A 15,741-nucleotide genomic window follows, 5' to 3' on the forward strand; every position below is an offset into this window, starting at 1 on the left:
CAGTTTCATGTCTTTCTTGAACGCTATTCCCCGCACCTGCTTTGTTTTCGCAATCAAGACTATTTAAGTCGTGCGGACGCTATCCTTCTTTGTGGGGACAAACAAGTTGAAAAACTTATTCGGGTGTTACCATTTAGTGGTCAATTGTACGGAATATGTACTTCACTGTGCAACCTACTAATAAAAGTCTCAATCAATCAATCAATCAATGTCATGTATGGACGTACTTTGTGGACGCCGTCTGCTCCACACGCCCCGCAAGTCTTTGCTGTCGTCCAGCATTCTGTTTTTGTTTACTTTACAGCCAGTACAGTTGTAGTGTCATTTTGCATAACCATCCCTAAGCTTCAATGGCTTTTCTTAGCGGCACTCGTTTTTTGTTTATTTTTGGTTTAAGCGTTAGACACCTTTTTACCTGCACGCTGCCTCCCGCTGTCTTCTACATATTGGGATTACGACAGACATCTACAAAGCAATTAGCTACCTGCTGCTACCTACTGATATGGAAGAGTATTACACTGTTACTCTGCCGAGCTCTAGACAGCGCAGACACTCAACAACGGCACATTTGCGGATTATAATTACTGGTTTGCAAAAAATATTTATAACCCAATTAGATGAAATGACATCATCTCCCACGGCACACCAGACTAGTCAGTGGTTGAAAAACACTGTATTAGAAGATCCTAAACAAGAGTGGGTCATGCATTGTTTATTTTTGTGTGACTTAAAGCTGCACCTTTTTCTTCTTCTTCTTCTTCTCGCGCGAGTCTCCCTTCTGGGAACCGCACAGGCGGATTATTACCAGGGGGGGCGTGTCTTGAGGTGACACTGAAATATGAATTATGATCCTCCCACAGGACTTAAACTCACCCCCGAGATGAACAGCAGTGTGCAGTGTGGATCGAGGCGTGAGCCATGCGCTGGAAGAGCGAGGTCAAAGTTCAATGCTGCGTGGTGGACGGAGGCCACGGCAATGAGGTGAGTGCGTGCAGCTGGTTCTGGCGGGCACCGCGGGTCGCACCGGGCCTTAATGGCGTCTGCCAATTAGCACAGCAAACTCTCTTTAAGCAGTCTGGACCGCTCAGTATTTGCACAATAATTTGACTCAATCATTAAAACTCAAGCAGTTAATGAGACCCCGTCGACTTTTTGTCTTCTTTTAATCGCCGTTATTAAATAAATCAATGCCCTTTGGCAGCGGCCGGGTGGATGATTGACAGGCGGAATAGACGTGCGAGCGCAGATCTGAAGAGCATAAATGCGCCTAAAAAGGACAAGTGTCGGCTCAAGTGTGGTCTGTTTGTCTAAGTAACCACGTGCGAGCGCGCTCTTAAATTGCAATTTCCGCCTAAACGGGCCTGACGTCGTCATGGTGAAAGGTGAGCGGGCAGGATGATATTTATGGGATGGCCGGAGAGAGAGAGAAAGCCTTCATCATGTGCGAGGAGTGCAAAGAGCACATTCTGGACACAGGGGACCCCCTGGTATGGAGGACTCACGCTTTTTGGACTAAACAAAGTGCTTAAAAGTGCTTTTTTTTGGTTTGCCCCACAGGGTCCACAGGCGGAGGTGGCGGATGAAGACGCGTCCACCCTGCAGACCATGTCCGCCGCGCCTCTTCTGAGCAGAAGTGTGTGTGCGAGCTGCAACCAGGAAATAGTAGATAAATATTTATTAAAGGTAACTTTATTTGTTTTCCTTATTTCATCCTGTGGATCTTTGTGGTTTCGCAGGCAGCGGTAGTCATGCCCCGCGGGGCTCGCGGAAGAGAAAAATGCTCTTCACTTTCGCTGTGTTTACCGCTGTGCCCTGCAGGTGAGCGACCTGTGCTGGCATGTGCGCTGCCTGTGCTGCAGCGTGTGCCAGGCGGCGCTTGGCAGCCACGCCAGCTGCTACATCAAGGACAAGGAGGTCTTCTGTAAGATGGACTACTTCAGGTACGTACACGTAAACCTTGGATTCTTCTTCCCAACTCTTACTGTTCATATTGCAAATGCACAGAAGGCGAAGGTAAGACTTATTAGGGCTAAATTGTACTCCTTCTATCTTTATGTGGCATAACTGTACTGCTATTTGCTGGGAACAATAACAATAATTATATTCACACTTTACATCAAAATTATAATTACATTTTTTCTAGACTAGTGCAATTTTATTTGTTTAACCAACTTTTGTCATTTAATACTATTAATGTATTTTATTTTTATTTTTATGAACCAATACATTTATTAAAATAGATTACATAACACATACTTAAATGACTCATGCCAGTGTAATCTATATTCAAACTATACATCAAAATTGTAATTGCACTTTTTCTATTTTTATCTTTTTTTAGCCAATTTTTGTCATTTAATACTTAATATATATGTATTTTTGTGTGTATGAACAAATAAATGGATCAAAATAGATTAAAAATACATATTTTCATGACTTATGCCAGAGCAATCTTTATTTAAACTATACATCAAAATTATAATAAAATATTTTCCATTTTTTTATTATTACTATTAGCTATATAGATAATAAAGAACTGAATAGTATCTATTATGTTTTAATGCATTTTTGTAAACACAGTGTTGCCATCTTGTGACATTTGGCAAGACTAGTGCAATTTTCTTTATTTTAACCAACTTTTGTCACCTAATACATTAATGTATTTTTATGAACTAATAAATTGATTAAAATAGATTACCTAACACATATTTTCATGACTCATGCCAGTGCAGTCTATATTCAAACATACATCAAAATTATAATAACATATTTTCCATTTTTGTTATTATTACTATTAGCTATATAGATAATAAAACACAGAGTGTAATTGTAATCACACTTTTTCTATTTTTATCTTTTTTTAACCAACTTTTGTCTTTTAATGCATAATATATATCTATTTATGTTATTAAAATAGATTACATAGCACATATTTTCATGACTGATGCCAGAGCAATCTTTATTTAAACTATACATCAAAATTATAATGAAATATTTTCCATTGTTATTATTACTATTAGCTATATAGATGATAAAGAACGGAATAGTATCTATTATGTTTTAATGCATTTTTGTAAACACAGTGTTGCCATCTTGTGACATTAAGGACATTTGGCAAGACTAGTGCAATTTTCTTTTTTTTAACCAACTTTTGTCATTTAATACTATTAATGTATTTTTATTATTTTTTATGAACCAATAAATGCATTAAAATAGATTACATAACACATACGTTTATGACTCATGCCAGTGTAATCTATATTCAAACTATACATCAAAATTGTAATTGCACTTTTTGTATTTTTATCTTCTTTTTTTTTTTAACAACTTTTGTCATTTAATACATAATATATATGTATTTTTGTGTGTATGAACAAATAAATGGATTAAAATAGATTACAAAGTACATATTTTCATGACTCATGCCAGAGCAATCTTTATTTAAACTATACATCAAAATTATAATAAAATATTTTCAATTTTTGTTATTATTACTATTAGCTATATAGATAATAAAGAACTGAATAGTATCTATTATGTTTTAATGCATTTTTGTAAACACAGTGTTGCCATCTTGTGACATTAAGGACATTTGGCAAGACTAGTGCAATTTTCTTTTTTTTAACCAACTTTTGTCATTTAATACTATTAATGTATTTTTGTTTATTTTTATGAACCAATACATTTATTAAAATAGATTACATGACGCCTGCCAGTGCAATCTATATTCTAACTATACATCAAAATTGTAATTGCACTTTTTCTTTTTTTAACCAATTCTTGTCATTTAATACATAATATATATGTATTTTTGTGTGTAACAAATAAATGGATTAAAATAGATTAAAAATACATATTTTCATGACTTATGCCAGAGCAATCTTTATTTAAACTATACATCAAAACTATAATAAAATATTTTCCAATTTTGTTATTATTACTATTAGCTATATAGATAAAGAACTGAATAGTATCTATTATGTTTTAATGCATTTTTGTAAACACAGTGTTGCCATCTTGTGACATTTGGCAAGACTAGTGCAACTTTCTTTATTTTAACCAACTTTTGTCACTTAATACATGAATGTATTTTTATGAACTAATAGATTGATTAAAATAGATTACCTAACACATATTTTCATGACTCATGCCAGTGCAGTCTATATTCAAACATACATCAAATTATAATAACATATTTTCCATTTTTGTTATTATTACTATCAGCTATAGAGCTCAGAAAAAAACAGAAAAAAAAGTGTAATTGTAATTACTTTGTATTTTTATCTTTTTTTAACCAACTTTTGTCATTTAATACATAATATATATATATTGTTGTTATTAAAATAGATTACATAATACATATTTTCATGACTCATACCAGAGCAATCTTTATTTAAACTATACATCAAATTATAATAAAATATTTTCAATGTTTGTTATTATTACTATTAGCTATATAGATAATACTGCGATGAGGTGGCGACTTGTCCAGGGTGTACCCCGCCTTCCGCCCGATTGTAGCTGAGATAGGCTCCAGTGCCCCCCGCGCCCCCTAAGGGAATAAGCTGTAGAAAATGGATGGATGGATGGATATATAAATAATAAAAAACTGAATTGTATCTATTAAGTTTTAATGCATTTTTGTAAACACAGTGTTGCCATCTAGTGACATTAAGGACACTTGACAAGACGAGTGCATTTTTTTTTTTACCAACTTTTGTCACTTAATACATTAATGTATTTTTATTAAATAATACATTGAATAAAATAGATTACATAAGACATACTTTCATGACTCATGACAGTGCAGTCTATATTGAAACATACATCAAAATTATAATAACATATTTTCCATTTTTGTTATTATTACTATTAGCTATATAGATAATAAAACACTGTAAAAAAGTGTAATTGTAATTACACTTTTTCTATTTTTGTCTTTTTTTAACCAACTTTTGTCTTTTAATGCATAATATATATGTATTAATGTTATTAAAATAGATTACATAATACATATTTTCATTACTCATGACAGAGCAATCTTTATTTAAACTATACATCAAAACTATAATGCAATATTTTCCATTTTTGTTATTATTACTATTAGCTATATAGATAATAAAGAACTGAATAGTATCTATTATGAGTATTAAGTATGTTTTAATGCATTTTTGTAAACACAGTGTTGCCATTTTGTGACATTGACTAGACATTGCAAGACTAGTGCAATTTTATTTTTTTTCAACCAACTTTTGTCATTTAATACTATTAATGTATTTTTATGAACCAATAAGTGTATTAAAATAGATTACATAACACATACTTTCATGACTCATGCCAGTGTAATCTATATTCAAACTATACATCAAAATTGTAATTGCACTTTTTCTTTTTTTTTATCTTTTTTTAACCAATTTTTGTCATTTAATACATAATATATATGTATTTTTGTGTGTATGAACAAATAGAGGGATTAAAATAGATTACAAAGTACATATTTTCATGACTCATGCCAGAACAATCTTTATTTTAACTATACATCAAAATTGTAATGACATTTTTTATTTTTTTTACAAATTTTTGTTTCCCGTTTTTATTCTTATTACTATTAGCAATATTGATAATATAAATACCTGAGTAATATCTATTATGAGCATTAAGTATGTTTTAAAGCATTTTTGTAAACACAGTGTTGGGACATTTGGCAAGACTAATGCAATTTTCTTTTTTTTAACCAACTTTTGTCACTTAATACATTAATGTATTTTTATGAACTAATAAATTGATTAAAATAGATTACAAAAGACATACTTTCATGACTCATGCCAGTGCAGTCTATATTCAAACATACATCATAATCATAATAACATATTTTCCATTTTTGTTATTATTACTATTAGCTATATAGATAATAAAACACTGAAAAAAAGTGTAATTATAATTACACTTTTTCTATTTTTATCTTTTTTTAACCAACTTTTGTCATTTAATGCATAATATATATGTATTTATGTTATTAAAATAGATTATATAACACATATTTTCATGACTCATGCCAGAGCAATCTTTATTTAAACTATATATCAAAATTATAATAAAATATTTTCAATTTTTGTTATTATTACTATTGGATATATAGATAATAAAAAACTAAATAGTATATATTATGAGTATTAAGTATGTTTTAATGCATTTTTGTAAACACAGTGTTGCAATTTTGTGACATTAAGGACATTTAGCAAGACTAGTGCATTTTTTTTTACCAACTTTTGTCATTTAATACATTAATATATATGTATTTTTTATTTATTTTTATGAACAAATAAATTGATTAAAATAGATTATATAACACATATTTTCATGACTCATGCCAGTGCAGTCTATATTCAAACAAACCTACATCATCAAAATTGTAATATACATTTTTCTATTTATATCATAATTATTATTAGCTATATATGAAACCCTGAATAGTATACATATTAAGTAGGGTATAATGCATTTTTATAAACGCATTGTTGCCATTTTGTGACATTAAGGACATTTGGCAACTTTTACATAGTACATATATTTTTGTATTTGTATGTACAAATAAATTGATTAAAATAAATAAACAATTGCAAAAAAAAGCATTCAATCTTCTATTTGTTTAATGTTTTAGTTTTACTATATTTTATATATTAAGTATTGTATATTTCATAAACATATAATAAGTTTTTTGGTATTTGTATGGACAAATACATTGATTAGAATAGATTTTAAAATAAATGACAGAATATATTTTTCCTCCCAAACTGATAAAAGAAGACGTTTCATGATTCTTGCCAGTGCAATTACAAAAAAAAACATACAATCTTTTATTTATTTGACTTATATCGATACAATATTTTATATATTATTCATGGTCAGCCCTTTGAGACACTTGTGATTTAGGGCTATATAAATAAACATTGATTGATTGATTGATTGATGATATATTTCATATGTATGTATATTTTGTATTTGTATAAATACATTGTTATTATTATTGTTATAAATTGTTCTATGCACATACGCTTACTAAAGCAACGACTACTTGAACAGCATCAAGGTCAAATAAAAAATGCAGCAATTTTGAGATTGATGGACGGCTATATTTAAAATAGATTACATAATTCATAATTTCCCCCAAACTTATCAACTAGGACTTTACATGACTTTTGCCAGCGCAATTACAAAAAAACATATTTTATTTATTTAATATTTTTTAGTTTTGATATAATATTTAATATATTATTATTTATAGGTGTATTTTGTGTATTTGCATGAACACTGATATTAATTATTGTTATAAAACAAGCACGCTTACATAAAGCACAGACTAGTTAAACAAATACAATGTAAAATAAATATTGAGTAGTTTTTTGGATTGATAGCTGGCTATATTTAATATTTTTTCATTAAAGTAATAACAGTTAATAAATGAAGACCAATGGTAGGCATTGATGTGAAAATAATTAGAGGACTAAACAGTAATTTTTATCTGAATATAGGAATATGTTAGATAATCAGAGTTAACGGTTAATATTATTTTCATTCTCAGATACATATTTTTGTTCAGAACAATGTCATATTGTCAGAGGTGCATCAGGCTAAAAATGCTCTCTCCCGACCTTTGACCCGCAGAAGGTTTGGCACGTGGTGCGCGTGCTGCGGCCGCCACATCCACTCCACAGATTGGGTGCGCCGCGCCAAAGGGAGCGTCTACCACCTGGCCTGCTTCGCCTGCTTCTCCTGCAAGAGGCAGCTGTCCACTGGGGAGGAGTTCGCCCTGGTGGAGGACAAGGTGCTGTGCAGGGTCCACTACGATTGCATGCTGGACAACCTCAAGAGGGCCGCAGACAAAGGTACACCATGGATGCTCTGGAACAACATTTATTCCACAATATTGTCGTAGGCTGTTGATAAACATTCCCTGCATTTCCTTTACTTTTTCCTTAAATTGATCCCTTTTCCACTTAATTATCAATCATCATCATCATCATCATAAAAAAGTCTTATCACACTAGAAAAATACTGAAATAAATCAGCACAATTGTACAAAAATGGAACCTTTTGCACTTTTTAAAATTCCGATAATAATTAACAAAAACTGTTCTACATTGCTTTAAAGAATATTGTTTAGCACAACACATTTCATTTTCAAACTGTGAGTCAATGAACATTTTATTTTATTTTAATATCAAAATGCCCAGAAAATACCTTACCTAAATAAATCATGAATGCTTAGCACAATTGTGCAAATTGGGAACATTTTGCGCTTTTTAAAATTCTAACAATAATTTAAAAAACTGTTATAATTCTAAAAAGAATATTGTTTAAGCACAACAAATTTCATTTTCAAACTGTGAGTCAATGAACATTTTGTTTTATTTTAATATCAAAATGCCCAGAAAATACCTCACCTAAATAAATCATGAATGCTTAGCACAATTGCGCAAATTGTGAACCTTTTGCACTTTTTAAAATTCTAATAATAATTAAAAAAAACTGTTATAATTCTAAAAAGAATATTGTTTAAGCACAACAAATTTCATTTTCAAACTGAGTCTATGAATTGATTTATTAATTTTAATATCAAAATGCCCAGAAAATACCTTACCTAAATAATGAATGAAAGTTTAGCACATTTCTAATTTGCAAATTGTGAACCATTGAACATTACACACTTTTTTTTACTTTTAATTTAATAATAATGATAATCATAACAAACTGTAATATAATGGCAGAAAAATGTATTTCAGCAACTGAATAAATCATACATATGCATCATATTTTTTTGCAATTGTAAACAATTGTGCATTATTTTTGTATTTAATTTGAATAATAAACAAACACATTAAGTTGTAATGCTACAAAAAGACATTACATATCATAAATGTTTCACAAATGTTTCCATTTGCAAATTGTGTACCATTACGCATCAAATGTTTTTATTTTATTGGATTTCAGTAATATAATAATAATAAAAAACTGCAATCTAATGCCAGAAAAAGACCTTTGTGTACTTGAAGAAATGACACATATTTATCATAACTTTTTTCAATTGTTAACCATTAGGCCTAAAACTATATTTTTATTTATATATATTTTACTTTATTTTAATAATAATAATAATAATAAACAGTAATATTATGCCAGAAAAATATATCTCTGTACCATATTTATTATATACTGTACATTTATCATAGAAAGTTTTTAAATTGTTAAACAATTGAGCATTTTATTTCATTTGAATAATAATCAGAAATACAACCTTGCCTTAATAAATCATAAATGTTCATGATAACACTTTTAATTGCAAATTGCGAATCATTGAGCATTACCTGTAAAAAACTAAAAACAACAACTTTATTTTAATAGGACTATATAATCTACTATAGAACTGCAATTATAATAAAGCTGTTTTATAATAAATCCTACATTTTTATCACAAAGCTTTTTTCATTTCACAAATTTTTATTACAATAAAAACACAACCCCCTTTTAATTAATAATAATAATGTTAAATTGAGTAATATAATGCCAGAAAAATATATTTTTGTACTTGAATAAATAACACATATTGATCATACATCCAATTGTGAACGATTCAGCATTACAGTTTATTCTATTTGAAAAATAATCAGAAATACAACCTTGTCTTAATAAATCATAAATGTTCATCATAACATTGTTAATTGCAATTTGTGAATCATTGAGCATTACCTGTAAAAAAAACAAAAAAACAACTCTATTTTAACAGGGCTACTATAATCTACTATACAACTGCAATGATAATAAAGCTGTTTTATAATGTCCAGAAAAATGCCTTTCTGGACATGAATAAATCATACATTTTTATTACAAAGCTTTTTTTATTTCACAAATTTTTATTATAATAAAAAAATAACAAATCTCTTTTAATTATTAATAATAATGTTAAATACCGTAATATACTGCCAGAAAAATATATCTCTGTACTTGCATAAACAATACATATTGATCATACATCCAGTTGTGAACGATTGAGCATTACCTTTTATTGTACATGAAAAATAATCAGAAACACAAGTGTTTTAATACTAGAAAAATACCTTAACCTAATAAACAAACTACATAATTTTTCAATTGCAAATTGTGAATCATTGACTATTACATTTTTATTTTAATACAATAAAGCACATCATCATGCCCAGAAAAATACCTTGCTGTATTTTAAAGAATCATATAGTATATGTTTGCTTTGAGCATTACATTTCATTTGAATTATATTTTTTTAAGTAGTGTTGTAATGCCAAAAAAAAGATTCTACCCTAATAAATAATAAATGTTTATCACAACCTTTTTTTTTGTAAACAATTAAACATTACATTAAATTTTTTTGGAGACCACGTCTCTACAAGAACTATCTACACAAAATAAGCACAAATAATATCGATTTGAAATCCCATTCCACTCATAATAATCTTAGTTTGTATCACTATTAGTGAACATTCTTCTACATTGCAGGCAGCAGTGTGAACATGGAGGGGGCCGTGCCCACTGAACAGGAAATTAACCAGCCCAAACCCTCCAAGAGAGCGCGGACCAGCTTCACTGCCGACCAGCTGCAGGTGAACCTCCACTCCGTCAACACATACTCTATGAAGCAGTGTTTTTCAACCTTTTTTGAGCCAAGGCACATTTTTTTCATTGAAAAAATGTGGAGGCACACAACCAGCAGAAAACATTAAAAAAATGAAACTCAGCAGCCGATATTGACAATAAAAAGTTGTTCTCACAATTGTTGGATATAAATCAAACCATAACCAAGCATGCATCACTATAGCTCTTGTCTCAAAGTAGGTGTACTGTCACGACCTGTCACATCACGCCGTGACTTATTTTGAGTTTTTTGCTGTTTTCCTGTGTGTAGTGTTTTAGTTCCTGTCTTGCGCTCCTATTTTGGTGGCTTTTTCTCTTTATTTAGTATTTTCCTGTTGCAGTTTCATGTCTTCCTTTGAGCGATATTCCCGCATCTACTTTGTTTTAGTAATCAAGAATATTTCAGTTGTTTTTATCGCTCTTTGTGGGGACATTGTTGATTGTCATGTCATGTTCGGGTGTACCTTGTGGACGCCGTCTTTGCTCCACAGTAAGTCTTTGCTGTCGTCCAGCATTCTGTATTTGTTTACTTTGTAGCCAGTTCGGCTTTAGTTTCGTTCTGCATAGCTTTCTTGCAGACTATAATTACTGGTTTGCAAAAAATATTTTTAACCCAAATAGGTGAAATTAGACAATCTCCCTTGGCACACCAGACTGTATCTCACAGTGGTTGAAAAACACTGCTATAAAAAGTCTTTATTGTTGCATTTATGCATGCAACAAAAAGTCTTCCAATAAAAGTATGTAAGTTCTACTACAAAGCTGTAACAGAGGCTCAACTGTTTTGCATATATTTTTGAGCTATTACTTTGTATTATGCACTTTGAATATGATCCCTCAACAAAGGTAATTTATTTAAAGCTAAATAAAAAGGGATCCCTTACATCACAGGTGTCAAGCTCACAGATCTGGCCCGCGACATCATTTTATCTGGCCCGCAAACACCTGGAAATGCTATGTGTCAATAACGTACTTAATATTCCCTCACTAAATATAGTTGATTTTTTTTTAAATTTGCCAGAAAAAATATATGTACTGCATGAAATTGCATACCTTTTAAACTGTAATAGTATCCAATATTGCAACCAATATTACAGTATGTTATCATACTTTCCAAACATGTTTTTGTCTAAATAAAAATAAATAAATACTTACCTTTACAGCAAAATACCCATCAAATTAATAAAAATGACAATACATTTTACATTGTTCTTTACAGCATATTACTGTAAATTGAAAAAAAAACTTCTACCGTTTTTTGCGTTGAAATTCTGTTGACTGAGCTGCCAGTCTTTGACTGTAAAATCTACGGTTGTTGTTTTGAACGGTGTATTACTGTAAATGGAAAGACGGTACATTTGTTTTTATGGTAGAAAAACTGGCAGCTAAGTTACCAGAATAAAAAAATTAACTTTTTACATTATCATATCTCCTTTGGTTGTGAACGAGCAAGCCACTTATTCCATTGTTCCGCAGACAAGGACTGGATCAACATAGAAAAAAATATGTTAATGAATTTGGACATTGATGTGGGGAGTTTATATAACATTTAAAAAAAATACCTAATTGATTTGAAGCAGAGCCCAATAGATACCTTTAACATTCTAAAACTGTGTCAGAAAATACTTGGAATCAACCCAATGACATCTGTAAATCAACCGCTTTGGTACAATCCCAATTTCATCATTAATAAAACTGTGGTTAAGTGAACAACATGGAAAAACAGAGGTGTTACTAAACCTCATCATATTATTAATATAAACTCCTTTAAACCATTCAATAAATTAGTTGATTAATATAATATACTCAGAAATCATTTTTTAAATGTTATCTCTGTAAAACACGCTGTAAATAAATGCATATCCTCTGAAAGTATGCCTTTAAATAGCCATGAACTGGAAGATGCACTTTTTAATCAAGATAAAACTAAGAAATTAATGAAAAGATTTTATGGAATAATAAATGAACATCATACTAGAAATGCAAATGATGCATGTGTTGGGAAATCGACTTAAACATTTTAGATGAAAGAGACATATCATGGAATGATGTTTGGAAAAATGCCAATAAGCCCTTTAGAAGCATCAAAGATAAGCTGAGTCAATTTAGGATCTTGAATAGATTGTATTTTAAATCTGTGTAAAATTGATGTAGTAGATAGCAAGTTATGTATGAAGTGTCTTGTTCATTCATTGTGGGAATGTCAGAGAATAAAAGAGTTATGGTTGAAAACAACAAAAGAAGTCTGTCATAGATTGCTATGATGGAATTGTTATTAATATTGATACTGTTGTGGATATTATTCTTTGTTGTTTGACTACTTTTGCATTGTTTTGTGTCATGTTTGTGTGTCCTCTCAATTGCTCTCTTAAAGTTCAAGTTAAAGTACCAATGATTGTCACACACACACTAGGTGTGGCGAAATTATGCTCTGCATTTGACCCATCACCCTTGTTCACCCCCTGGGAGGTGAGGGGAGCAGTGGGCAGCAGCAGAGGCCGCGCCCGGGAATCATTGTTTGGTGATTTAACCCCCAATTCCAACCCTTGATGCTGAGTGCCAAGCAGGGAGGCAATGGCTCCCATTTTTATAGTCTTTGGTATGACTCGGCCGGGGTTTGAACTCATTGATTGCTATTCTGAATGTTGCTGGGCTGGGTTCGGTTTTGGAAAATTATTTTGTTGGACTGATTAATTAAAAAAAAAACAATATAATGTTGTAAAAACTAGAGAGGTCCGATATCATCGGCCGATAAATGCTTTAAAAATGTAATATCGGAAATGATCTGTATCGGTTTCAAAATGTGAAATTAATTACTTTTTAAAACGCCGCTGTACGGCGTAAAACACGGACGTAGTGCATACTTGCAAACCCTCCCGATTTTCCCGGGAGACTCCCGAATTTCAGTGTCCCTCCCGAAAATCTCCGGGGCAACCATTCTCCCGAATTTCTCCCGATTTCCACCCGGACAACAATATAGGGGGCGTGCCTTAAAGGCACTCCCTTTAGCGTCCTCTACAACCTGTCGTTATGTCCGCTTTTCCACCATACAAACAGCGTGCCGGCACAGTCACATAATATATACGGCTTTTCACACACGCAAGTGAATGCAAGGCATACTTGGTCAACAGCCATACAGGTCACACTGAGCGTGACCGTATAAACAACTTTAACACTGTTACAAATATGCGCCACACTGTGAACCCACACCAAACAGGAATGACAAACACATTTCGGGAGAACATCCGCACTGTAACACAACATAAACACAACATAAACACAACAGAACCAATACCCAGAATCCCTTGCAGATGCTTGTTTTCATTCAGAAAAATCTACCTCTCACACGTGATGACAAGGAGAAAAACAATTAGCCCACTCTTTGAGCTTCATCTGTTGCACAAATAGACTCATAGTCTGGACTGAGTGAAGCTGTTTTATTTATGTTTTGTGCCTTTTTCCCCCATGCACTTTAAAGGATGGCTGTGTTTTCTACTAGTCTAGACTGAAGCAGTTTTATTAATATTCATGCACTTTAAAGGATGGCTGTGTTTTCTACTAGTCTAGACTGAAGCAGTTTTATTAATGTTCATGCACTTTAAAGGATGGCTGTGTTTTCTACTAGTCTAGACTGAAGCAGTGTTATTAATGTTCATGCACTTTAAAGGATGGCTGTGTTTTCTACTAGTCTAGACTGAAGCAGTTTTATTAATGTTCATGCACTTTAAAGGATGGGTGTGTTTTCTTCTAGTCTAGACTGAAGCAGTTTTATTAATGTTCATGCACTTTAAAGGATGGCTGTGTTTTCTACTAGTCTAGACTGAAGCAGTTTTATTAATGTTCATGCACTTTAAAGGATGGCTGTGTTTTCTACTAGTCTAGACTGAAGCAGTTTTATTAATGTTCATGCACTTTAAAGGATGGCTGTGTTTTCTACTACTCTAGACTGAAGCTGTTTTATTAATGTTCATGCACTTTAAAGGATGGCTGTGTTTTCTACTAGTCTAGACTGAAGCAGTTTTATTAATGTTCATGCACTTTAAAGGATGGCTGTGTTTTCTACTAGTCTAGACTGAAGCAGTTTTATTAATGTTCATGCACTTTAAAGGATGGCTGTGTTTTCTGCTAGTCTAGACTGAAGCAGTTCTATTAATGTTCATGCACTTTAAAGGATGGCTGTGTTTTCTACTAGTCTAGACTGAAGCAGTTTTATTAATGTTCATGCACTTTAAAGGATGGCTGTGTTTTCTACTAGTCTAGACTGAAGCAGTTTTATTAATGTTCATGCACTTTAAAGGATGGCTGTGTTTTCTGCTAGTCTAGACTGAAGCAGTTTTATTAATGTTCATGCACTTTAAAGGATGGCTGTGTTTTCTGCTAGTCTAGACTGAAGCAGTTTTATTAATGTTCATGCACTTTAAAGGATGGCTGTGTTTTCTACTAGTCTAGACTGAAGCAGTTTTATTAATGTTCATGCACTTTAAAGGATGGCTGTGTTTTCTACTAGTCTAGACTGGAGCAGTTTTATTAATGTTCATGCACTTTAAAGGATGGCTGTGTTTTCTACTAGTCTAGACTGAAGCCGTTTTATTAATGTTCATGCACTTTAAAGGATGGCTGTGTTTTCTACTAGTCTAGACTGAAGCAGTTTTATTAATGTTCATGCACTTTAAAGGATGGCTGTGTTTTCTACTAGTCTAGACTGAAGCCGTTTTATTAATGTTCATGCACTTTAAAGGATGGCTGTGTTTTCTACTAGTCTAGACTGAAGCCGTTTTATTAATGTTCATGCACTTTAAAGGATGGCTGTGTTTTCTACTAGTCTAGACTGAAGCAGTTTTATTAATGTTCATGCACTTTAAAGGATGGCTGTGTTTTCTACTAGTCTAGACTGAAGCCGTTTTATTAATGTTCATGCACTTTAAAGGATGGCTGTGTTTTCTACTAGTCTAGACTGAAGCCGTTTTATTAATGTTCATGCACTTTAAAGGATGGCTGTGTTTTCTACTAGTCTAGACTGAAGCAGTTTTATTAATGTTCATGCACTTTAAAGGATGGCTGTGTTTTCTACTAGTC

At 31.8% G+C, this 15,741-nt stretch overlaps 1 protein-coding gene across 3 annotated transcripts in view; it reads left to right on the top strand.

Annotated features, from left to right (window-relative positions):
* Window positions 1-15,741, top strand: part of LOC133644348 (LIM/homeobox protein Lhx8) — a 61,747-nt gene that overhangs the window by 36,885 nt on the left and 9,121 nt on the right. For 2 of the 3 annotated variants that reach the window (XM_062038750.1, XM_062038751.1), the window contains exons 4-8: window positions 861-981; window positions 1,558-1,683; window positions 1,819-1,940; window positions 7,666-7,886; window positions 10,531-10,634. In XM_062038750.1, coding sequence (XP_061894734.1) covers window positions 919-981; window positions 1,558-1,683; window positions 1,819-1,940; window positions 7,666-7,886; window positions 10,531-10,634 — 636 coding nt within the window. In that variant the 5' untranslated portion in view covers window positions 861-918. The remainder of the gene's footprint in view (window positions 1-860; window positions 982-1,557; window positions 1,684-1,818; window positions 1,941-7,665; window positions 7,887-10,530; window positions 10,635-15,741) is intronic. The other variant, XM_062038752.1, reaches the window with a different exon arrangement.

This window comes from Entelurus aequoreus, linkage group LG27 (assembly GCF_033978785.1).
Source record: "Entelurus aequoreus isolate RoL-2023_Sb linkage group LG27, RoL_Eaeq_v1.1, whole genome shotgun sequence".
NCBI lineage: Eukaryota > Metazoa > Chordata > Actinopteri > Syngnathiformes > Syngnathidae > Entelurus > Entelurus aequoreus.